Here is a 26613-nt window from a genome sequence, read left to right as displayed (position 1 = left end):
CCACATTCTATTTGAAGTAAGTGAAATAATGAATGTATTTGTGGCCAGTAAAGCAATCACTAACATGTTTCACAGCACATCTGCTATGGTTACCATTTGAAATTTGCTTCTTTTTTTTTTTTTTTTTTGGGGGGGGGGAACACTTCTAAATGTTACCATGTTTAACTACTCTTGACACTTGCAGAACATAATGACTCACTGCTGTTCAAAAGTTTGGAGTCGGTAAGATTGTTTTTTTGTTTTTTTTTTCAATAAATTGATCAAGCACATATTAAATTGATCAAAAGTAAAGACATTTATAACGTTAAGAAAGATATTTAGTTTCAAATATGTTCTTTATCAACGAACCATTAAGAAAAACATGAGCTTCCACCAAAATATAATACAGGACAGCTGTTTCCATAATAATAATAATAATAATAAATGTTTCTTGAGCAGCAGGTCACCATATTAGAATGATTTCTGAAGTATCAGGTGACACTGAATGCTGAAAGTTCAGCTTTGCAATCAGGAATAAATAACATTGCAAAATGTATTCAAATAAAAAGCAGTGTAATATTTCAGATATTATGTATTGTCAAAACAGTTTTTAAAAATTATAGATACATTTGAATGGTAGTGTCAAGCCTTAAATACATAAAAGTGGACTCGCATGAAAAACCTTTTCCTCAATTGCTTTTGCAGACTAACTTTTAAATTGAAAACAGACCTGCCTTTCTTCGCAGCTCACAATCACATTATTGCAATCATCACATTGATTTATTTTAAATGGGAAGAGCACACGCAGTGTAGCTTCTGCATGACAGACCATTTTACCTTTTAATTTTGTGTGCAATGCATCTAAATTCCTGTGGGACGAGAACTTCCTGTTTATTTATTTATTTTTCTTTAGATACATGATGACTGCTTAGATATAGTTTAATACCATTAAACAATCCCAGGTTCCAAGGCAGGAACTGAGGAAATTAAAACAATTGAAGAAAAACTGAATCTGCACGTGATTTGTCAACTCTCTTCAATAGACAGACGTACAGAAAAGATGTTCAAAGTTTTCACTGACCAACTTAATTTTATTTTTTAAATATAAATAAGTTTTATCCAAAAAAGTTGGGATAGATAACTTTTTAATCATTTTGGAATTGGGGAAACTATTGTTGCCGTTTTGCAAGTGGAATATTTGCCTAATCTTGGCAGATACAAGACCGTAGTCTGATTCTTTTTTCATGATGGGACATACATTTTCAATTAGAGATAGAGTCGGGACTGCAGGATGCCAGTCAAGCACATCCACTACGGTGTAGAATGTCTGAGAAATCGCAGCATGTGCAGAATGAGGTCTATTTCTTGATGCAGCAGTTGAAGTTTGTTTAAGTGACAACAGTTTTCCTAAGAATACATCCGAGCCCAGGTGGGTATTTTAGCACTAGCATGATGGTTTCTCATACAGTACAATGACATCTGAGGGTTGAAAGATCACGCACGTTAACCCTCGTGCACTGCTCGATTTCTGTGTAGGCTACACCCTTGAAGGGATAGTTCACCCATAAATTAAAATTCTGTCAGTTTTTACTCACCCTCATGTTGATATTTTTGATTAAATCTGAGAGCTGGATCACTCCTCTATAGGCTTCTAAGGGATTGAAACTTGCCAGCCCCGAAAAGTTATAAAGACGTCGTTAAAATAGTCCGAATGACTACAGTGGCTCAATCTTAAGTTTATCAAGCGACGAGAACACTTTTTGAACGCAAAAACAAACAAAAATAATGACTTTATTTCAACTATTCATTTCCTTCTCTGTGGGCCTCTAGTCAGTTAACGTAGTGGGATAGCGTAGAGCTACTTCACATGTACGCTCACTATTGGCCGACGCTGGTCATGTGTGTGATGTGTGTGACGTACAACAACAGAAGCTTACGCTGTATATCTGTTCCACCTGATTAACGAACACCAAAACAGTAAATTAAGCCTAATACCAGATGAGTTGTGGTCTGGTGAGTTGTGCAATGTAATTCACATACCTTCACAGCTCAATTGTGGTTTTCTCTTTTTGCACTGGTTAGAGTTAAAAATTCAAATATTTTTTTCCCATTTTCTCTGACCCTTCTTTGAAATAAGATTTGTGACGGTGATTCCCATCAATGGGCCAAGCTCAACAAATATCACTTCATCAATCTGTTCTCGCTGTTTAGTAGTGTCGACATTTCAAATCTCCTGAGCCGTTTCAGGTCACACTGAATGTATCAGGGCGAGGAGAACGTTGTTGAGTTTCTCAATATGCCTTCTTGTCTGTACTTGTGTTCTTGTGGACTTGTGAAACGTCATCAGTCGCGGCCCAAGTACTGTCCCAATGGGCTCTATGCACGGCAGTATTTCCGGTGAAGGTGTAAGGACGCTCGATAACTTCCGCCGATCTTAGAGTCTAATGCAATACCAAGAATTTATATTGAATTTTATACTCCATGGTTATACTAAACAGACACCCCTCGTTGTGTTTATGCTTCTTTTTAAAATTATATTAAATAAACATAACTATATATAAAATTACATTTAAACGTATGTACGTTTCGTTTCAATGACGGGAGGACAGTAAATTTTGAAGACTCTGCCATAGACCTTATTCAGAGCAGTGCCATGACAGGTATGAAAGAGGCTGTGAGGGATAGACTTACCGTGTTTCCAATGGCATCCGCTGTAAACAGCTGATAAAGCTCCTAGATTACTTACAATTTTCCACAGCTTTGTCAGGAGTTTTTTTTTTTTTTGTCAACTGTCTTGGAAAGATATTTTTCCAGTGTTTCATGAGCAGAACAATCTGAAAACACATTAAATAACAGTACAGCCCATTGAAGAGATGCATGACTATCCCTCACAGCCTCGCTTTCATTCTCATTAAAAATCAAAGATGGCGCTGCCGTGAATAAGGCGTATAGTCCCGTTTTCCTCGGTTTTCCTCTGCTTTAATCTCCACAACCGGAAATGGGCGAGCATCCTTCCGTCAAATATATGCGTGCATATAGCCCATACACAAGTTTGCATTGAACGGTTAAAAATCCCGGATGTGTTCTTGACACTGCCATTTTACCGAGGATGCATCGGTTGGTAAAGCCTAGTTCACACTACATGATTTTAAAATGTCGGGCTGAACTGTGCAGTTTACACTACATGACTTGCTCTCAGTGAAATCATGAGTGTTCAAGTTGTTTAGCTGTTCACACCACACAACACAACGTGATTGATCCACAACAGGAGGTAACTCACTACACGAGTTAACAACGCACTACATAGAGATACAACCACGATCGGATGATAAGAGCATATCATTTGTGACTCAATGAGAGCTGTTTCAGTACTATAATACTGTCTAAATCCTGAAAATAATCAAACAAATAACGAGTTGACAACAACACGATTCTATCTGGTCTAGAAACCATGTTTTGTAACGAAAAACCACGCAATAAAACGAACCAGAAATGACGCGAAACTGCAGAGAAGAATACAACACGCGAATATGGACGTCAGACAGAAACTAGAGCTGCACACTGTTTGCTCGACGATCTGCTCTGAGAAAAAAAAATGCAAAAAAGAAAAAGTAAGATTTACCTGGTGTCCTCAACCCATGCGTTGCTATGATTGGCTGTACTCATGACATCACTGAGATTGAGTCGCGCGACTGCGCGAGATATCTAGCATGCTAGATATTTTTCTGAGCTCGGTGACCTGTCTGCGAGCTGTCTGCGAGCTGTCTTTGATGCGTTGTTGGCTCTTTCACACTAACTGATTGGCGAGCGTTAATCGTCCGCTAATCGCCCGCGATTTGCACGCGATAACACCCTGACTTGTCGGCGACTCAACGATTTGCAAATCGGGCTTAAATCGGGCTTAAAATCACGTAGTGTGAACTAGGCTTAACTTGTGTGAACTTGACGCAGAAATATCCCATAATTCATTTCGGCATTCGCGGAAGGAGCGGGAAGCAGAGAGAGGCAGGTCAATTTTAAGTTACCTGCATATTACCGGCATTTTTTCCCGCCGTTATGTACACAAACAAACAACAGCAGAATTAAAATGAGACAGGTGTTGCTTTATGATTCTATGAATATACATTAGATTGTAGACTAGTGTATGTAGAGTAATCCCTTAGGCTTGGGCGATAAAGCCTGGCTGTTATCGTCAATAATTCTCGTTATGTTTGGGCACTGCAGACGGCGTCTGTGCGAGGGTAACGTTATTATTGCGCAATACCAGCAAGAACACATCGTCTCAATCTGTCAGCAGCGTTCTGTGTGCTCGTCACCTCGTGAGTTCGTTCTTCCAAGAACAACTAGCAAGAGCTTTCTTCCCAAGAACACAAGTCCGTTCTTTGCATTCTTGGTTTTGAGAAACGGACACAGGTGTCAGCTGTGGTGACTGCAAGTTTCTCCTCCAGTAATGACTTTACATCATGGTCTCAAAAACAAAGGTTAATTGGGTGAATCTGCTCTGAATTTTATTGTCTTCATTTTTGCAGAGCAGGTAAATATGTTTTTGTTAGTCAACATTAAACAAAATTAAGTTGCTTAATGTGCACTGTTCATTTTTTTAATTAAATGAATGTTAGAGGGTTATTTTAAGATCAATTTAGTCAGGCTGTAGGATTGCATTATTTTAAGTGTTTCCTTGGAAACATGATTTAAAAGACTTGGATTTGTTGTTTTAAGTGAATTTTATTGAGTGACTGCTTTGCACGGAAAGGTTAAACACTAAAAGGTTATTGGTATGGATAAATGGTGTGAAAAGGAAACACTCAGGCTTACTTCCTACTGTTTCATGTAGTTCTCTACATCCACAATCCACACATTAATCACCATTCTCAGCAGGTACTCCCTTAATTACAGGAAACAACCTGTTGTGAGCTAAAGGTTTTCTGAAAGTGATGGATTTTTAGGGAAATATTCCTGGTTCAGGTAAAAATGAACGATGCTAGAGTCACTGTTTAGGGTTTTTCAGATCATACTGGTGTACAAAATACATAAAAAGTAAATTATAAAATTTACTAATTTTAATTAGTAAAAATTAGTAAAAAATTGTACTAAAATTAAACTTTTATAATTTTTCACAATTTTCACACAATATATATATATATATATATATATATATATATATATATATATATATATTGTGTGAAAATTGTGTGTGCATAGCAGGCAGACAGACAGATGAAGACTCAAGATGTATATAAAAGGTTCTATCAGCGCTACGTATTTGGAACCCCTAAAAGGTTCTATACAGGATTCAATAAAAAGAACCCTTTAGGGGTTTCTTTGTAACCAGAAAAAAATTTTCTATATGGAACCTTTTGGGTTCATTCATTATCATTTGTTTTGTCCTTTCTTGATTAAATATTTCATATTATTGACAAACATCAAGACCCTAAAATGTATTTATGAATGCATGTGAATGATCACAAAATTCAAGATATGGGGGTTAGAAAAATTATATATTTATAGAATTGTATGTAGTTAAAGGAATAGTTCACTTTGAAATTAATTTTTGATATGTTTTAGCTTACTTTCGAGGGCATCTAAGATGTAGGTGTCTTTGTGTTTCCACAGTATTTTCAATTTTGATATTTTTAGGTCAAACCGTTCTTGTCTGTTACTTTCAAAAAATTACTTTCAAAGTGAACTATCCCTTTAATTAATATCACACAAAGATCGCCATTTTAGTTTTTCTCCTCTAAAAATCAGCATGATTAAAATGTGATATTAAGTTACTACAAAAGTTTAATAAACAATAATTTAATTACAACTACAAAAAGTTGCAGAATAATGTAATGTATGAGTGAATAATAGCCAATAAAGAACCTTTGTGCCAAAAGGGTTCTTTTGCAAGATGTAAACACTGGTCCAGAAGCACTTCCTGTTTCAGTTTTTTAACACTACATAAAAGCTGGGATAAAATACAACCAACAGAATCAAATACTGAAAATTACACTTATAATACACATATATACATATAAAACTGAATCAAAAAGTTAAACAAACATCTTTAAGATGTTTTCTTTACATGTGAAACAAAGAAAACAGTTACAAACCGAAACAGGAAGTGTTTCTGGACCAGTGTTGTTTACAGCTTGCAAAATATTTATATTAAATAATATAATGTAAATGTTTAAATGTGAAGTTCCTTTGGTGCACATTTTGAGGCACCTTTAAAAGATGCCCAGAGGTTCTCTGAATGGTTTAGCCAGATTGAAAATGCAAGGAAACCTATATGGTGCCCCCAGCATTTTAACAGAGGAGATTTCCCTATTCCTATTTCCCAGCATGCTGTCATGACACTCAAAAGGGAGAATAAATGCTATTAAGTGCTATATGATGAACAATTGTTCATTGTCATTTCATATTACCTAATGTAGTAAACAAATGTTAACAAATGACACCTTATTGTAAAGTGTTACTGTTTTTTGTGCAAGACCAATGTTAAATTAGTTTGTTGTTTAGCTAATTTAGAAGAGTTTTTTTTTTTTTTTTGTAGGGTTACTATCATGGTGAAGATTGGAGCAAGAGCTTGTTCTATATTATTGCACTTCTAGCTACAGTGCCATTTGCTAATGCCATCAAAGCATTGTGTTACATCCTTCTGAACACAAAATACACCGGACTAACATCAATATACTGATGAAAAAAACAATAGCAAAGCCTTACCTACAAGCTTGTGTTCTGATACCATTCCATCACATGAAAACCGACGCCTCCCACCAGTGCATAAGTGGCAAAATATCTCGCAATATGTTCAAAAAGGAAATCTGTTTGAAAAAGGCAATCTCACATTTCAGCAGGGTGCACACTGTCGCATGATCAGGATTCGGCTCTACCTCTGCTTTTGGGGAGGAGCTGAGACGCTGTGTTTGCAGAGCTCTGGTGAGGGGTTAAGAGGGGAGATACAACAGTGGGCTCAAACCTGGTTTGGACTTGGACAGATACTCAACCTCCATGCAGTGCCAGGAGCTCCTCGTGCAGGGCCTGAGTTTGGGGATGATCCTGGGTGGGGTAATGCACTTTATATGTCTCAGGAAGTCTCACGCTGCCTATGGCCGCTACGTGGACACCTCGGGCAGCTCCATGATGGTGCCCGCAAGGCTAGCCTGGTTCCTCCAGGAGCTTCCCGCTCTCTTGGTGCCTCTGCTTTTGATGCTGATCACGGATGGAAAACAAAGCACTGGGAAACACCTGATGCTCTGGACCTTCTGCTTGCATTACTTCCAAAGGTAAGCTGCATGTGTGCCTGATGGGACAAACATTTTTACAACATTAATGAAAGATCACTAGTACAAAATGCAGATATTATAAGGGATGACTGTATATAAATCATTGCAACTTTATAATGTCATTGGCATGTCGTCAGAGAGATTTTGCTTCCATTCACTTTTTTTATTTTTGATATGCAAAAAGTTCAGCTATGCCAGTTCATAAACCTGTATGTTTTAACTCACCCAGAACAAATGAGGGAAAAATAGCCCTTAATCCGAAGACAAAAGGGAACGGACTGGGTGGAATGTTCTGGATCCCGGCTTCTTTAACAATCATGCTGTGCTGACAATAAATCAAGGCTGCGGAAATGTAACATAATATTTGATTTGAGTAATTAACTGAATCAAAAGCAGGTTAATGATGTGAGCAATGCTTAATTCACTATAGGCAGATGAACTAACATACAATTAACATTCTGGTTTCCAGGAGCTGCATCTACTCTCTGCTGACCAAAGGGCGCCCGTATCCGTTCAACATCATGCTGTTAGGGATGGGGTTTTGCTCTATTAACGGCTTCCTGCAGGCACACTATTTGCTGCATTGTGCTACATATAACAACACATGGTTTTCCGATGCCTGTTTGCTAGCCGGTAAAACTCGTTGACTAAAATAATTACAATAAAATTGTGTGCTTTTTATTATTATTATTTTTTTATTTTAGAAAAATTGCTTATTAATGTTTATATAAAATTGTATGTTTATTAGACTAATTTTTAAACTGTATTTCTCTAGGCCTGATCATTTTCTTCATAGGAATGGGAGTCAATATTCACAGTGACCACATTCTTCGCAGCCTGAGAAAACCTGGAGAAATTACCTATAAAATCCCGAGAGGTATTTGAGGGTCTTTTTAATGTTAGCAACACTCATCATTCACTGTCTTTATTTCTGTCCGTGTAAGCAAACTGCAATTAGCTTCACTGAATGAATGCTGAAGTGAGTTATGTGTTTATTTTATCTGCAGGCGGCTTATTTGAGTACGTGTCTGGTGCAAATTTCTTTGGGGAGATAGTACAGTGGCTGGGCTACGCGGTTGCTACCTGGTCCTTACCCACATTTGCTTTTGCTTTTTTCACAATTTGCTTCATAGGCCCAAGAGCCTATCACCATCACAGGTACGTAAACCAAAATTCACAAATCACTCACAGAATTATTAAACTGTACGTCTTCAACATGTTTTCAATGGTATTTGATTGATTTAGAAAACTACATGTGGTTTCTCTAATGTGTTCCAGGTTCTATCATGAGAAGTTCAAAGATTTCCCCAGATCAAGAAGATCTCTCATACCCTTCATCTTCTGAGCAGATAAATGTAGTTGCGTTCTTCTGACAGAACTAAATAATTCATTTTCCTAATTGCTAAAGTGTACACCTGTCCTTTTGGTTGGATTTCATTGCCTGATTTAGCATACAATATTATTGGCACAAATAGGAACATTTATGACTTGAATGTGTTACAAGATTGTGTGTGATGGTTTTGACTTCCTGTATGAAAAAGGATTAATCTGATAAAAAGGACACTTATTTCTACAGTATGTGATTGCAGTTGTTTGTATATTTGTGTGTTACTGTGTGTAATTTTATATTCCTTCCTCCATTCCAGCTTAATATGTAGAGACAACTGTAACTTGGTTGATTTCTAGAAACTGTATGGCTCTGTGGTGCTATTAAAACATGAACATGTCTCAGACATTCAAGACAATTGCATGATTTTGTGTTTACATGATCTGTTTGCTGAACAATGACATGTTTGGTGTTTACACCAATTGTTGATTGCTAACAATCATATTTTTAGTGATGCTATCCATCATTTCACTTCACATTTAAAGAAGAAAATTTAATGAACACAGTGGCGTTTCGTTTTTGAATAATCGAGGTTGAGGTCATTTTCAGCGAGTGTCCAGCCCCACCGCTCCAAGCATGCTCCATGATCCTGAGCAGACTCACAATTATGATATTATAAATCACAATTGCGACTTTATTCGACTATTCCTTTTCGTCCTTGTTGGCCTGAAACGAGACTTCAAGAGATTTCCACGACGCATGCGCGAGAATTGCGATCTCCTTCAACTACTTCAGTTCAGTTCTCGCGCATGCGTCGTGGAAATCTCTTGAAGTCTCGTTTCAGGCCAACAAGGAAGAAAAGGAATAGTCGAATAAAGTCGTTATTTTTGTTTGTTTTTTCGCACAAAAAGTATTCTCGTCGCTTGATAAACTTATAGTTCAGCCACTGTAGTCACATGGAATATTTAAACATTTTCTTCATTGACTTTCTGGGCCGTCAAGTGTCATTCCCTTAGGAGCCTATGTGCTAGTGATACAGCTCTGAAATTTAATCAAAAATATCTTCATTTGTGCTTGGAAGACGAACGAAGGTCTTACGGGGTTGGTACAGCATGGGGGGTGAGTAATTAATGACTTAATTTTCATTTTTGGGTGAACTAACCCTTTAAAAGGATACTTCGCCTCTGGAAAGATGAATGTGTATTTTAAAAAGGGTCATTCATTTAGAAGAAATGTGAAATTATTTTTGAATTTGGAGTGTTCTCAACTGAGAAAGCCAGAAAATGTATTTTTTGGCTTATGTGGATGAAAGACAACAACTCCCAGAATGCACTTGCTTCACTGCCCCAGGAGGCCACGCCTACCGGTAACAGAGAGCAGTAGTTAAACAACAAGTCTAGGCTACTAGTATGTCTCCGTGATGAGTCTGCCTGAAAATGTGTTTGAGATTGCCCAAAATGTCCGGGATTCAGCTTTTGCGTTCTACAGTCGCCATTCATCATGTTTACTTTGGTGAGCAGGACGAGTGAGGGCCGTGGGAGAACAACGCAAGGCTGCTGGCGTGATTACTGATGAGCGACCCTTGTGAGACGCACCAGTCTCGTTTCTCACGGAGGAGTGGGAATTTTCATAGCAATATTAAAACGCACATCAACCGATCACTTGTTTAGGGTTCATTTAAACACTACATTTAGATTCACCTATCAGAATGAATTCAGTTAGATTGAAACAAAAGGTGTGCATGTAACCAATAAATGCCGACTACAGAAAGCAAAAGATGAATCCCAGACATTGATGCCCAGACATGTCCGGGAAAAAGAGGATGGTAACCCTTACTACTCAGCTTTCTCCACAGAACAAGAGCCTGCTAGCTTAGCTTCCACAAAAAAAAAATAGATGGCTGACACTATGTGTACATTCTGTGAGTGAGATCCCGTCCTCTATGGGCGGGTTGAAAACATGCGGGATAGCCCCTACTGGACTGTAGTCTTTAGCCTCTGGCCAAAAAAATCTTCAGATGCCGCAAAATGACGATTTTTGCATCATCAGAAGATTTTTTCCAGACAAAAAATACATAAATCTCTCGTCTCAGGGGGATATGAGGGTGGAAAGCACGGTAATGCGAAAATAATACAAGTTTTCTTCAAATACAAAGCTTAATGCTAAATCCTAAAGTATCCCTTTAAACCGTCCTGCTCTCAGAAGTTTGGCAAACACTAACACTGTTTCATGTAAATCAACTTCTGCCCACAGTAAGTCTGGGATGGTGTTGATCATGGTGAATTTAAAAGTTATTTAACAGGGAGGTCACAGTTTGTAAAAATGGGTCAGTATTCATCAGACACTCTTGGCATAGTTTGTGGTGTCCCCCAGGGGTCAGTGTTGGGGCCAAAATTATTTAACGTGTATATAAATGATATTTTTACTATATCCAAAGTACTGAAACTCATACTATTTGCAGACGACACGAATATATTCTATAGTAGTGATGATTATAAGGAGCTCGTAAATGTGGTAAACAGGGAATTAAATATAATAAAAAAATGGATGGATACAAACAAATTATCTTTGAACATAAACAAAACTAAAATAATGATGTTTGGTAATCGTAGCAAATTGATTGAACAGAGAATAAGTATTGGTGATACCCAAATTGAAATTGTGAGTGAGTATAAATTTTTGGGGGTAATAATCGACAGTAAATTGTCTTGGAAGCCCCATGTCAGACACATTAAAAGAAAAATCTCCAAAAGCCTCTCAATTATAAACAAAGCAAAACTATACCTTGATAAAAATGCACTCCGTACCCTATACTGCACTTTGGTACTACCATACCTTATGTATTGTGTTGAAGTGTGGGGAAATAATTATCAGAACACAATAAATCCTCTGATTATATTACAGAAAAGAGCCGTGAGGGTCATTCATAAGGTTGGTTACTTAGAACATACTCATAAGCTGTTTAAGCAGTCAAATTTGTTAAAACTCGATGATCTTGTAAAATATAATACAACAATAGTCCTCTATAAAGCATTTAACAACTTATTACCGCCTAACTTACAACGTTTTTTTCAAATTCCTGTGCGAGCTCATAACTTGAGAGGCTTTGGATATTTTTCGTTACCAAGAGCCCGAACTACTCGTAAACATTATTGTGTGTCTGTATGTGGAGTGAAACTCTGGAACAAACTGGACTTACAACAAAAGCAATGTCAAACTATCCATCAATTTAAATTGTCATATAAACATAGGGTCTGGTTAAAATACAGAGAGGAGGATTTTTAATTTATATTGATGTTGTACTCTGTCTTATAATGTTAACATGTGCTCAATGTTTCCTTACCATCGTTGGTATATTGTCCATTACCATCGTTGGTATATTGTCCATTACCATCGTTGGTATATTGTCCATTACCATCATTGGTATATTGTTCATTACCATAGTTGGTATTGTTTATTCTTCTTAAACTGTTTGATAATGTTGTTATAATAAATTATTGTGACTGTGGTAACGCCACCATGATACAACCTATGTAAACAATCCGTGACCAAAGTAAACATGAAGCTTAATGTATTAATCACCAAGTGGTGAACTGGGGTGGGATTAAATAAGTTTTCTTCTTCCCACTTCCTTTCAGGTAGAATTCGATTTGTTTTGTTTGTTGTTGTTTTTTTGTTTTTTTTTGTTTGTTTTTTGTTGTTGTTTTTTTGTTTGTTTCTTGTTTCTTTTTGCACTGTATGACTTAACAAACATTTTGTCTGCCTTGTACTTTTGTGCCATTGCCTGAAATAAATTAAAAAAAAAAAAAAAAAAAAAAAAATTTCCACTGAACTTATTTTTACATATGAAATGAGGTCTGTCTATATAATGAAATGCAACTAGAGATAAGGGCCCTTTTCTGTACTTCAGATGAGCCTCTCAGCTTCATGTCGGGTTTGTCTTCTCTTTATTCCAGAGTATTTGATGTTTTGTATTGATTATCTCTTTGAACTGATCATGAAATTGGAATGATAAATTTACCTGATATAATATATTCTTAGATTTGATTATTCTAAATGACTTTAATATTATTTCATATACATGAGAAATGGTAATGGTTCATTTAATCAAAAATATTTTTCCACACGAAAACAGTAGCACGCAGAGACCTTCACCCGCTGATCGGATGTCGGAATTCGGGCCGATCGAGCCAGGCTTTACACTACCAAAGGCACAATAAAGATGAAGCAGGACTTTTTGCCACACCCAAGTACTTCTTAGTACTAAAATCTATACTAAAATCATTACATTGAATAATGCTTACTTGTTAGTTTTCGTGTTGATTTTAAAAACCTTTTATTAGTTAATAAGGCACTGCATGGAATTGCTCCAGACTATCTTTTAAAAATGCTTACAGTTTGAGTTTATGTACTTGTAAGGACTCTCATAACATCGGATTCTTTAATTTTAACAGTACCACACAGTAGAAGTAAAAGATTTGGTGATACTGATTTTAGCCTCTATGCTCCTCGTCTCTGGAATAATCTTCCAGAAGAAGTAAGACGTGCCAAAAATATAAATAGTTTTAAGTCTATTTAAATATTCCGTTTGAATATTTTTTTAAAAATGCAGGTCACTGACACTAGAAGCATCAAAAAAGACTTATAACTCTCTGTGTTCTTCATATTTTGGTTTTGGAGGTCTAATGTATATTTAATGTGTACTTTAACTTTATGGAGTTATGAAGAATAATTAAGTCTCGGAAAAAAAACATTTGATTGTATAATATATCAAACCTAGAATCTTTATTTAGTTCATTCATCATAATTCAATTGATATCCTTTATTATATATTTTACATCAAGAACAAAATTAGCCATCTCGACCGCCACATTCAAAGCATTGAGCTTGCCAGAAAACGAGTCTAATATTCTGGGCTGATTGTCAGTGTTTTCCAGGAGAACAGGAGAGAAAGTGTGGCACGCTGTATTTAGTGGGGTCTTCTCCAAGTCGGATCTGTCTTCCACCAGACCACAGCCACAAGTTTGCCTAGCACTGGTTTGGGGGTAGATATCTGGGACCCATCGGTGAGCATATGTCAGGTCAATGAGACAGTCCTGCCCGTCATGCTCTAAGGAAAGAGCCACAGTGTGCAGAGAGCTGCAGAATACCTTGACTGCCATGAGAAACTCAGAGTGAGAGACTCCCAGAGCTGCAGCTGTTGTTGTGGCTGTGGACTGATTCTGTAAAGTAAAATGACAAAACATTTAATATAGCAGCAAGCAGAAATTACAGGGCACACACCAATAGAGTCAAAACCTTGATCACCCTTGACATTTTCCTATGTGTTTTTATAATGAGGTTCTTCAATTTATGAGTAAAATAAAATCTGTGGTAAACCTAAGTTGACGATACTTGGACATTTTTGTTTTACAGTGTAAATTACATACACTCACTCCCGAAACATTCTTATCTAGTAACTTGCTAGAAACAAGTCTTTACAAAATAAAATAAACATAACAGCTTTAAAAAATTCACGTTTTCGATATGCGTGTGTTAAATGTATGTTAGAGTTTTTGAAGATTAGAGAAAGTCTTTGCAATGCATTTCCTATTTATAGATTTAATACTCTTGGAGGCATAGACTTTTTGTTGAAATGCAATTTTTCTGATGAAAAATTCCTGTTAATTGGCCAGTTTTCACAGACAAGCCCTGCTAGCATGGAAATTGGTGTATAAGCAACTTTTTTTCACCACACAATTATTTCATATAGAATAAAAAAGACGTACTATTAAAACACAAATCACTACAATTATACTTGGTTCAATGAAGTATGATATATATATATATATAGTACTATATTTTTTTTATTGTAATGACTATATTAGTAAGACAGTTGTTTAATTCCAATGGATATCAGTTATCATATACTGAAATACTACAAAAATTTCAATTATCAGTTAAACCAAGAGAGTTTGCTATTGTTCTTGAGGCGATTCCAAAGAGTGTGATGTTACTGTTAAATAACTCCAATTGAGTGGAAATCAACATGGGTGATCTTTGTGGTAACATTTTTATTGATAATGTTAATGTTTTAAAACAAAAATGTAGCAATAAGGATTTAAGAAATGCTCTTTGTTCCGTGTCTTTTCCTGCAGTAAGATTCTTTTGGTCTGCTTTATTTGGTAATATCTCTTGGGTCAAAGCATGGAAATTGCCAAACAAATTCTGTCAATAACAATAATTAAGGAAGTGTCTTACGAAATACTTACTCATGTTTTGGAAAGATTTATGCTTCATATACCAGTGAATTTTGTGCCCTAGAGAAATAAACTATTTTGCATACGTTTTTTTCACTGTATGTACTCAAGATTATTTTGGAAAGATTTAGAAACCTTTAATAGTAGAAAACTTAAGTGTATGGTATAAATCTGTGTGGCGTGCTTTTTTTTATACTAAGAATGACAATTTGTAAAGAACAACATATTATGGAGTTATTTATTTTTGTTAGGAAAATCAGTGAAAAGCAAAACCAAAAATATGATTGAAAAGCAGTGGGCTCAATGCAAACCAAAATTTTTACATTTTAAAACTGACTTTAAATTTTATGTAAATCTTTTTGTTTTTCATTTCCTGGCAGCTAATGTTAATGTGATAATATGAATATATAATAACTCTTGTTCTCAAGGCATTGAATTCATTAAAAAAAAAAAATAATAGAAAAAAGTTGAGAAAATTTGGTTGCTCACAGCTCCCCTTGTGGACATTTTAAGTAGGTATGAGTAGATTTACCACTAAATAACCAGTTTGACCAGCATGGCCTCAGAATTAACAAAGAAAAGTGGTAAATGTCTGTAAACTCTGTACTTATAATTGTATTTATTTATTTTTGTATGTTCACACCAATGTATCATCTTCTCTCTATTTTATTTTGCTAAAAAAAGTAGAATTTAAAGTAGAATAAATTTAGTTACATAATTCACAGTATGAATGTATAGACGATATGATCAAATTCTTATTTCATGATATGAGGATTTTTATTTCACGATATAGTCATTTTTTAAAATTATTTTATGTCATTTCTGTTATTAAAAACAAGTTTCTTCTGTTATTATAAAATTCATTATACTAATACACATTCAATTTACACCCAACTTTACTTTCACTGGAGACATAACCAGCTGTGTTTACATGAATACTCTACATGATGGGCATTTTGACATTATAGCGTGTGCATTTGACCATTCAAGCACAATAAGACGTGAAATTTGGGATTGCTTATCAAGAGACATGGCTTTCTGCGCACACGTTTACGCAGCGTGTCAGTCAGGGCGAGCATCGCATTTGTTTTTTGTACTGCTTATTCTGCTTAACACTTTTTAACATCGAGCACAATCTAAGAGTGGCATATATATTTACATTTTGCAATATAGACAATATAGCTATATCTTGATAGACATTTTATACCGTGGTAACAATATACATCGTCATTTCGCCCAGCCCTAATTCACAGTCAAGAAATGCATAATAGATGCATCTTTTCATACCATTTTGACTAGCAAAACTTAGTCATCTAGTAATTAATATTGTAGAAATGCAACTGAATGTGACGTGTAACTCAGTGGAACAGAATACCATGTGTGTGATGTGGGTGGCCAGCAGTGTCTCTGTGCAGCCTCCTCCAAGCAGGGCGTAGGGCTCCCTCAGAGTCAGTCGCAACACATGTTCTGCTCTCTGGCATGTCATCTGTCCAACAAATTAAACAAATGTTCATCATATGAGAAAAGTGAAAGAGGGGATTTATGCAATAAGTTTGAATAAATAAATGTGAGTCCAGTAAATCTAGAACAAATCATTTGTAAAACTGGAACTTTAAAATACAAGGAACAAAATAAATAGTTTGGAGAGAGGGAATATTGCACCCAAAATAAACCTGACAGAATTGTACGGCACAATCAGGGATTATTAGTAGAGCGGGGCAATAGATTGAACCTTCATAAAATACACTACATTTCTAAAAGTATTGGGACATCCCTCCAAATAATTGAATTCAGATGTTCCAATCACTCTATAGTTGTATAAAATCAAGCACATAGGCATGCAGACTGCTTCTACAAACATTTGTCAATTTTTCCTGCCAACTAAATATTCCACGGTCAAATGCTAGTAGTATTATAACAAAGTAGAAGCAATTGGAAGCAACAGCAACTCAGTCACGAAGAGGTAGGTCCTATAAAACCACAGAGCACGGTCAGCGCATGCTGAGGCGCATAGTGCAAAGAAGTCGCCAACTTACTGCAGAATCAATAGCAATAGACCTCCAAACTTTGTGTGGCCTTCAGATTAGCTCAAGAACTGCGTAGAGTGTCTCACGGAATGAAGCTCTTTCCATGGTCGAGTGTAAAATTTGGTGGAGGAGGGATTATGGTGTGGGGTTGTTTTTCAGGGGTTGGGCCTTAGTTCCAGTGAAAGGAACTCTTAATGCTCCAGCATACCAAGACATTTTGGAAAATTACATGCTCCCAACTTTGTGGGAACAGTTTTGGGATGGCCCCTTCCTGTTCCAACATGACTGCGCACCAATGCACAAAGCAAAGTCCATAAAGACATGGATGAGCGAGTTTGGTGTGGAGGAACTTGACTGAGCTCTACCTCAACCCAAAAGAACACCTTTGGAATGAATTATAGCGGATAATGTGAGCAAGTGCCCGGTTGCATAAAGCACCTTTAAGTTTGTCCCTTAAGTATGAGACTTAAGGCCCTCAGCTAAGGGAATGACTTAAGGATGTTGCATATAATCCCTTAAACGGTTCTCTTAGGTAATGGAGGTTTCACCCCCGGGACAGGTTTTGCTGTTATAAAATTCTATTGCTGGCATGGATGGACACGTTATTTGTTAATACAAATAGCAGTAAGTTTCACATAAAACAACATAACATGGATAAGGAAAAGAAAAAAGAAAATCAAATATGAAAAAGAAGGACCAGACGAGACAGAAACTCAAATTGATAGTTTAGTCAAAATTGAAAATTCTGTCATCAACCTAACCAAGGCCTATATGTCGGACTAAACCCATAAGACTTTCATTCATCTTTAGAAACAAATAAAGATATTTTTAATATTCGCCTATTATTTCTGTCTATTTATTGAATGACATAAAAGTAATCCATTTGATTCAGGCAGTTTCGGAAGCTCAAATGTGCGTGCAAGTGCAAGAACCAATGAGGTTTGTTCTTGCACATGACACACACAGTTTGAGCTTCTGTTAACTAAGATGTGCTTTATGTGTTTTTATAAAACGGTTAGTTCCAATCCTTGATTCTGATTGGTCAAGAGCTGTGCTTTATTCACGATAAAACACGGCAATGACCGCTTCGCGTCGTGCCTAACAACGCCCTTCAGCCGTTACTTATTCACGATACAGCACAGCCTCTCGTACCTTATTGCTTACATATGTAAAAAAATGAAAATGTTTATTTTTAAATGTTTAACTGGACTTTTCCACTACACAGTACCAGCTCGACTCGACTCAGCTCGCCTTTGTTTGGTTTTCCACTGTGTAAAAGTTATACCTGTAGCCTACCTGCTTTCGGGTACTTTTTTTTTGTATCACCTCCGGCGAGGTTCTGAACGAGCAAAGGCGAGCTGAGGCGATAGAAAAATGTGACATGAAAACAATGCCGACTCCTGATTGGTCAGCGAATCGTCACCATTCACACTTCATCATTGCACCTGCCAGATGGAGTGTCCAGAATATCCCTGCCATTTTTAAATAGTTTGGCCAGAGATAGTTACTAAACTTACTACTTTTATTATGGCGAATTGGAGTAATACGCCGTGGTCAAATGAGGAGGTGCAGACTTTCCTTTGTTTGGCTTCCGAAGAGTAGATCCAGCCAGAGCTTGATGGGGCAATGAGGAACGAAAGGCGTCGCTATGACGACCGGGTACTATTTGTGGCGGTGCTGTCTGCAATGGAAAACGGAGTGAAAAGCGAGCTGAGTCGAGCTGGTACTGGTAATGGAAAAGCTCCATTTGTACATTTGTGAACAGGCTGGAACCCTCCAGATCAACAAGAGCTGCTAGACTTGGAGACTGAAAAGTTCCATTTTTTAAAAACATCTTTTGCCCCAAATATTTTTTTTTTCTGTGAAAGGAGCCAATCTGTGGAACTGGCTTCCTACAAATATAAAGACTTTAACTAAACTGTTCACCATCTCAAAACTAACAAAAGCCTGGTTCATACAGCCACAGCAGTGTGATCATGCCATCTGAAATGTATATCCATTTGTATGTGAGGTGTGCATCTGTGTGAGTTTGAGTGAATGTGTTTATTTACTCATTTTTATTGGTGCTAACTAGTTTCTGGGCATTTTATTGTATTCACTAACTGTAATTGTTTTTACTCCTTTATTATCTTAATTGTTAAAATCCCTTCTAGGGACAAGTGTCGCGAATAAACACTGTGATACAGACATTGGATTGTTCTTTATGTAATAATCTATTTTTTTTTTGTATCTGTCCCTATTCAAACAAACAAAGAATAATAAAAAAAATATCTGTGATGATTTGACTGCCGATATAAAAATGCACATTGTGAATATTGTGATGATTTTAATGCAGATTTTAATTGGCCATTATGTTTCCTAAAGATCTTTTTTTGTCTCATGACTTGGGATAATGAGAGCATTAAAAGAGATGTTTTTAAACACATCTAAGACAGATGTTTTCATTAGTTTGATTCAATTTGTTGAATCGTTTCAAACTGTGTATTTAAATTAATTGGAATAAAAACTGTTATTTGAGCATTTAAATTAAAATAATTAAAATAACATAAAAATCTTGACTTTAACATGTTGGACGAACCTTCAGTTCTTCAAGCATAGTTTCATTTCTGTGGCAAAGTACCAAGGTGCTAATTGCAGCATCTTTAGAAGGAAGAAGATGGAGCAGCTCTCTGGATCCACATGACTGGAAACAGAATCCTCCAACCAGCCCGTAAGCTTCAGCCGGGACTGGAGAGCAAGGAGAAGCAACAGCCTGAGCACCTGAAATTAAAATAAAATGAAGCATCTAAGAATGTCGACTGACATTTCTTTTCTGTACTATTGTATTGCACAATGATGTTATAATGATGCATAAGCCTATATATAATATAACCATTGTTGGTTGTAACTCGTTACTAAGTAATTGCATTAAATACAGTACATACCACAATTTTATATCAAACAATAGTGGATTTAACATCAAAATTTTATGTCTAATTATAAAATGTATGTTTTTAATTTAGCCATATCACTTTAAATACTTTGGCCAGTTCGATAATAATTTATGCAATTTGTATATTTATTTTTAAAGAATAAAAAGAGCAGTTTCATGTCTATCCTTGTATTGTTCAATTGGATTTGTAATGCAATAGTTTTAGGAGAGTAATTAGTACAGTAATATAATTACACTGTTGAAGATGTAATTAGTAGCTAGTAGATAAGTAATTGTTTAAAGTAACTTACCCAACACTGGTTATAACCTATAAATAATTTAAATAAGTCATGACTTTAAATAATAACAATCATAAGTAAATACATACTCAGCAGTAATACTGTGAAATATCATTACATTTTAAAATAGCTATTTTCTATTTTTATTATATTTTTTTACAATGTAATTTATGTCTATGATGGCAAAGCTGAATTTTCAGCATCATTACTCCAGTCTTCAGTGTCACATGATCCTTCAGAAATCATTCTAATATGATGATTTGGTGCTCAAGGAAAATGTCTTATTGTTGAAAACATGTGTGGTGCTTAATATATATATTATAGATAGATATATTAACACCAAGTTACAACCACCAAGTTGAAATTGTGCTTATTTTCCTAAGAAATTAGTATTAAAATGCATTTTTAACATGTACTTGAAAATGATTATTATGTATTTCCATAAAAAAAAAAAAATTTCATTGAATAACTCGTTTTTAAATATACAGACAGAGCTGAAATTACAACTTAATAACTATATTAAACAATTTAGAAAACAGCTAAAAATGCAATTCTATAAATATTCTAAAATATCTACCTGATATCTGGATAAATGGCTCCATCAGGACAAGTCCAAGCCTCTCTATCACCACCACTCCATGTTCCCTCAAGTAGTGCTGAAGGACTGGATGTACTACTTTCTGACAAGCAAATAAGCTCACTTTGTCCTTAACAACTTGTTCCCCAAGCTTGAGGAGCTGCTGAAGGAGATCAAGCTCTAGGTCCACTCCCCTATGGACCTCCAATGTTACATCTCCAACCTCAGACATATCACCTGACAGTGATGCACTGAAAACCACCACTTTAAATGGACCAGATCCCAGTCTCTTAAGATCGGCAGGTTGAAGCATCTCAGGGACATCCACCAGCAGTCCAGGGAAAACAGAAGAATCGCTTACCGATTGGCCCTCAATGCCGATGGTAACTGTCCTTCCAAAGCAGGCCACATCAGGGGAGTCGCAAGGAATTGAATACAGAAAGGCCTGTGCGATCAGTGAACTGATATGCTGTGTCTCCCTGCTATCCAACATGCAGGTTGGTTTGCTGGTGATCATGCTCCGGGCCAGGGCAACAAGTGAGTCACAGCTGCTGAAGTCTACTGAGACCTTACAACCACAAGAGTCTCCTTTAAGATACAGGTTGCATTTCTCCACAATATGTTTGTATGACTTGGCTGCAGCAACTGTTCTTAGGTTATATTTTTGAGTATTTTCAATAAGTCTCAGCATGAAAATCCCCATAAACAGCCCACAGTCACTGTAACGTGTGGTGTGATGTTGAACAGAAGTTGAGATTAGTTTGAGAAGCGGCTCAGACATATCTACTCGCTTGAGAAGCGCTGTAGAGGTTGAAGTGGTCAAGACGTGGCCCCCAACATTGTTGTGTATTTGTTTCAGTCTGCCAGTAGGTCCATAGGCGGTACTGAAGATATTTCTCAAGAGAGCTATCTTTTGGCAGATGTTACTGTGGGAAAGTGGTTCATCTGTGCACACAGCAGGTTTCTTCTTACAAATGCGAGACATACTGTGGTTTCATTCAAAGAAATTCACAGAGGGTTTTCGATACAGGTCAGTTGCTTTGTATTAACAAATTATTAGATCACATGTGTAATAGTACAATATTATGATTTTATGTAATGATTGATAAATATTGTAGTAGCATAACATCTTTGATTTAAACCAACATCATGATTTTAGGTTAACAAGTATATTAAAGCATACATGAGAAAATATACGTTTCTCTTAGTTTCTCGACCTTTTTTTTACCTTTAATAGTCCATTTTAAATGGCCCTGCGGCGTGACTAATTAATTTATTATATTATATATTATTTATTTATTACAATTATTTTATCATTGGTGTAACGTATAGTGCGTAGACAAATGATATGAGGTCATAAAACAATTAGTGACATGCTGTTTTGAGTTAAGCAAGTATTTTACGTCAACAACCTACTAAATAACTTGATGGCATTATAGAATTCTTTCATATGGCAACTCTTGTTGCTGATTTGTCTTAAAAATAAACCCAATAGCTTATAAAACGCGAGGAGACGTGTACAATTTACTTTACGAGGCTCGAAAATTACATTCCCCAAAATTAAGCTTATTGTTCAACGAACTAACCAAAACATAAGAAATAAAGAAAGAAAAACCAAACCGTACGACAAGAGCCAAGCAGCAGATTGTGTTTACGTCTTACAACCGCTTACAACAGTGCAACACATGCTCTTATGTGGTCACCAAACATGCCAGTTAAAAACGATTTAACAACAGAAACCAATAAAACAACCATTCGCTTTTACATCGCCAACATTACATATTCATTGCAGAATTATAATTTTGTTAAGATATATAACATCATGGATATTTCGCAATTTACAAATAACGATTATGACTGTCCGGCAAATTATGTAGCCGCCTATATTCGACTGCGTCTCTATGACAACTGTACTCGCTGGGGTCCTAACATGACAGGGCGAGTTGTTTCAAACCATCGGCGGGAGAAACTGATTCAAGCTTCTTTTATTACCGTTATTTTATCGTTGTTTTTGACTTATTTTAATTACAAATATTAATTTTATATTGGCAAATATATCTAAATGACCCAGAATGTTTTAAGAAAAGTAGGTGAGCGCTCTTTTACCTCCATTCCTGCTTTGTGTTTTTATTTGGGCTTTTCTTCAGCTCTATCCAACGAACTGCTTCTGTCACAAACACGTGAGTATTTCATTCGACTGATTTGCTTTCATAACTGTTTGTTCTCAGCACGAGAAATTATTTAAGTTTCATAGATATGGATATTTTGACCAGTTTCTTTGTTGTTTGTGGTTGTTTAGCGCGTTCTCTTTCATTTTTTGCAGTGGTTCATCAGAATGCAGTCCTCTAAATTTGTGGTTAAGGTATGTAGAAGTATTTATATAATCTTTTGGTCATTTCTGCAGTATTTTGTGTACACGTTATCGTTTCTAGTGTGATTAAATATGATTTTTAGATTTTCAAGCTTGTCATCATAATTATGACCTAATAAATCATAATTATTGGGTCAGATATTAACACTAATAAGATATTAGTGTTAATATACACTTAGTATATTTGTACTTTTAGCTGTCACAATAATGTACTGTACTTAAGTCACAATAATGACTTAATTCAAATTCAATTTCTTATTTGTGATTTACCAAAGCATGATTTGTTTTCTTATGTGGTAGAAATGGGCTTCCGTATTATAAGAAACCTAAAGGGATTTATAGAAACTCAAGATCAACTTAAAATTCAGAGCTGTTGAAAAACTTAATTTCTAAACACTAGAGGGGGTAGTTGCTTCAGCAAATGAATGCTATCAGCATGCAGCTGTCTGAATGTATTAAGTAAGTAAGTAAGTAATCCTTTATTGTTCAGCCTTGGCTGAAAATTGGTCTTTGGTCTCGCAATTACAATCACAAAAAACAATTAACAACACACAAAACATAATACATATATGATTAAGCATACATTTCATGTACTTTGTGTGTGCTCATTACATGTTTGTGACAAACCATGCTACAAAAAAAAATATCCAGATTTCAACATAGCATCACAATGTATTATATTTTCCATACCACCTAAGTCACTTTCTTTTACAATACATTAGTTTGATGTTTATAATCATGCATGCATCTATCCAGCTGAATGTCTCCTCGGGCCGTGTTTCTCGGCAGCACAGATCATGCTGGACCGGCCCTGTCTATTCATCTTCATGCCAGATGAATGTCAATGAATGTCAGTGCTAATGCATGTCAGATGTTTCTATTAAGTGCTAGAAAAGCCCTGGGTCTCTGTCTTTGTTGATGTTTCATATAGTGAAGGCTTTAACTCGAGTTCCTGGACGCTGCTCTGGATCACACACATCCGTGTTTAGTGCCAGACTTTGGCTGCATATTTCTCTCTTTCTGTCGTTCTCACTCATCATTTCTCCTGTCTTTCTGTTTTTCATTGTGGGAGAGCACCACTCACCAACTTCACCCTCCCAGTCTGCACATAATGATACTGTTATATATGTTGCTCTCCCTGAGAAAGGAACTGTCATGCCCAACACTGTGACCACAGGGAGACATTTAAATCGGGGAGGCAATACCATCAACTGGCCCAGATCTCAGCTAAACTCGAGTAGGCTCTGTAGGTGAGCATATGACCTGTGTCAAGATATTACAATACTGTATTATTTTCTATCCCAGGTGAATGGGATGGTTTATAAAAAGAAAAAAGAAAATTCCCTCCGAATTTTTAGCCTCATGCCGTTCCAAACCCGCATGTCTTGTTTTCTCTGTGGAACACAAAAAAAGAAGATTTTTTTTTTAAAGAAAAATTTTCTACAAAATGAAAGAATCATTGATTTTGCATAAAAAAGTCATACAGGTTTGGAACGACTTGAGGTTGAGTAGATAATGACAAAATGTAGTTCTTGGGTGAACTGTCCCTTTAAGAAAACTATAAGTACAAACAAATCTGTAGAAAATCTGATTTTATTTTTACATTATAAAATGACTTTTATAAGCCAGATTGGTTGATTGATTGTTTGAACATCCTGACACAGCAACATTAAGTTGAATGTCATGTTTCCACGGTGTGCTGCAGTTAATGTTGGAGATGAGATACACCCATGTAAATTGACTCGTGCTTCAAGTCGAGGCCCTGACTTAACGCCTCAGAAGACACTGAATATTTACACAAGACCTGCCACTCTGCTGTTATACCCATTTGGTGCAGGAGATAATGGGAGAGCTCTTTGTTTTTGAGTATGAACATTGAGTGCAGGGTTGTATGACAGATGTCTTGGCTCTGGTTTATGTGCTAGGTCGACTTCCCTGATAGATACAGACCACACACTTCGACCTCCAAGCATCCTGTTACTGTCATCGGATCAAGGAAATATGTTGTCATTTCTGAAACGCAGAGGGAAAAATGGGATGGATGCAGCTTAACAGACATGGGAGGATTTAGGATTCATGTCGTTTTTTTGGAAATGTCCAAGAAATATTTCAGTTTGTTTTGATGTTTCCACAGATGTTTAGATTCACCAGCTTAATGTTGGTAGTTTAGCAGCATTTATTCTAAAAACCACAGTGTAAAGAAGTGGAGGAATGTTTTTTTTTTTTCCTCAATACTTCCTTTTTACTAGAAGTCTTTGGATCTTTCCGATATTGTTCAATTGTTTGTAGAGCTTTACTGGGTGATATTCCTGCCTGTTCTTGCAGTTGGAATTTTGCTTCTGGGTTGTGTCCTTATAAAAAAAAAAAAAAACTCAATTCAGGTGTGCTTACATCCAGAGATTAACTCACAGAGCACCTCAGAGTCCTTAGAAATAACAGCCAGCTTAGTCATAATCATGCTGATTTATTAGTGGTTTGTGTTAAGGTTTTCAAATCCCCTGACCCTAAGAACCAGCTCCAGACCAAAAAACAAAAACAAAAAAAAACATTAGGGACTTTTTGCTTATAATACACATTTGGATTAAAAACAAACAAACAACAAAACACCTTTAATTAGACAGATATTTTTGGAGGTAGAAAAAAGACAGAATTGCTGATTTTTTTTTTTTTTTACATTTATTTTAATGTTTTTGTTTTTACAATATCCTAATTCAGAACTCATGAATCTCACTGAACGATTTACTGGCTGAGTGAGTAATAAAATTAAGATAGAATATTATAAAAGTTAAAAATTTGTTTGTAAGAGTCATTTGTTTATTTATTTACTGTAAATTTTAACAGGATTTTTTTTTTTGCAGTGTAGATTTAAAATAATTTAGACACCCTTTGACCGTTTTAGCCCTGCTGCTATATTTAAGTCCCTGTAAAGACAATTCTACAAAAAAATTCTAAACACATTATAAATGTTATAAATATATTGCTAAAAAAACGTTAAACAGTTTTTCACCATTGCTATTTTACGGATTTTTTGGGTGGGGCTAAAACAGGGCTCGATGACGCACTGGAGCCCCTGAGCTCGTGGACACGACCCTACTTGATGACGCACTGAGGCCACTGAGGCTGATCTCTCCCCTAACAATAGAGCACATTCGCATTCACCACTCAATCACTGAGGATCACCACCAACACCCGCCTCTGTAGTGATCTTTTTGCACAGGATCGTTTTATAAACTTTCCTCAAAGACAACTGGGATTCACTGATAATCCGCTGTTACTGGTGAACGGGGCCGAACCGACTATCTCCCGCCGCCTCAGCGTTCATCCTCCTGTCCCGAAAGTATCACCTAATATCACCGTCGACAGCTTTCCCGCTAGTGGGCGTGGTTTCTGCGCAGCCAGCGGACACGCCCCCAGCATTTGAGTGCAGAGAAAACGGCTCATTTTTTCAAGATTTTGCCGGCTTTTTTTATCATTCGAATTTGGCTGGGTGGCTAATAACACATTTTTCTGTGGTGTGACAAACGAACACATACTTAATTTTGACTTTACAGGGACTTTAAGCTCATAACTCATCCCACATTAGATTTGATACGCTGCGAATTTGAATGATGT

General features: G+C 36.2%; 3 protein-coding genes across 4 annotated transcripts in view; 2 read left to right on the top strand and 1 right to left on the bottom strand.

Moving 5' to 3' along the window:
• Positions 1–6522: 6522 nt before the first annotated feature.
• srd5a2b (steroid-5-alpha-reductase, alpha polypeptide 2b) lies at positions 6523–8983 on the top strand. Its single transcript, XM_039653216.2, has 5 exons — positions 6523–7250; positions 7720–7883; positions 8026–8127; positions 8258–8408; positions 8529–8983. Exons 1-5 carry the CDS (start codon positions 6976–6978, stop codon positions 8593–8595), a joined length of 759 nt encoding a protein of 252 aa, XP_039509150.1. The 5' UTR covers positions 6523–6975; the 3' UTR covers positions 8596–8983.
• A 4353-nt stretch (positions 8984–13336) lies between these two features.
• Positions 13337–22309, bottom strand: mkks (MKKS centrosomal shuttling protein). Of its 2 annotated transcripts, XM_039653177.2 has the most exons (5): positions 22256–22309; positions 20631–21616; positions 19422–19603; positions 16192–16302; positions 13337–13799 (listed from the first exon to the last, which is right to left on the bottom strand). In XM_039653177.2, the coding sequence occupies exons 2-5, from the start codon at positions 21613–21615 to the stop codon at positions 13386–13388; spliced, it is 1692 nt and encodes a 563-aa protein (XP_039509111.2). In that variant the 5' UTR covers position 21616; positions 22256–22309; the 3' UTR covers positions 13337–13385. The 2 variants fall into 2 exon arrangements, with proteins under 2 accessions (XP_039509111.2, XP_039509110.2); XM_039653176.2 differs by having other exon boundaries at positions 20631–22302.
• Positions 22310–22557: 248 nt separating this feature from the next.
• slx4ip (SLX4 interacting protein) overlaps positions 22558–26613 on the top strand; it is a 44145-nt gene continuing 40089 nt past the window's right edge. Inside the window, exons 1-2 of the mRNA XM_039653273.2 lie at positions 22558–22810; positions 22954–22992. Of these exons, the coding sequence (XP_039509207.2) occupies positions 22966–22992 (27 nt within the window). The 5' untranslated portion in view covers positions 22558–22810; positions 22954–22965. The remainder of the gene's footprint in view (positions 22811–22953; positions 22993–26613) is intronic.

The sequence above is a fragment of the Pimephales promelas genome, chromosome 11 (assembly GCF_988280905.1).
Source record: "Pimephales promelas chromosome 11, fPimPro1.hap1.1, whole genome shotgun sequence".
Lineage (NCBI taxonomy): Eukaryota > Metazoa > Chordata > Actinopteri > Cypriniformes > Leuciscidae > Pimephales > Pimephales promelas.
Note: the sequence above shows the minus strand (reverse complement) of the source record. Positions and strands in the feature narration are given on the sequence as shown.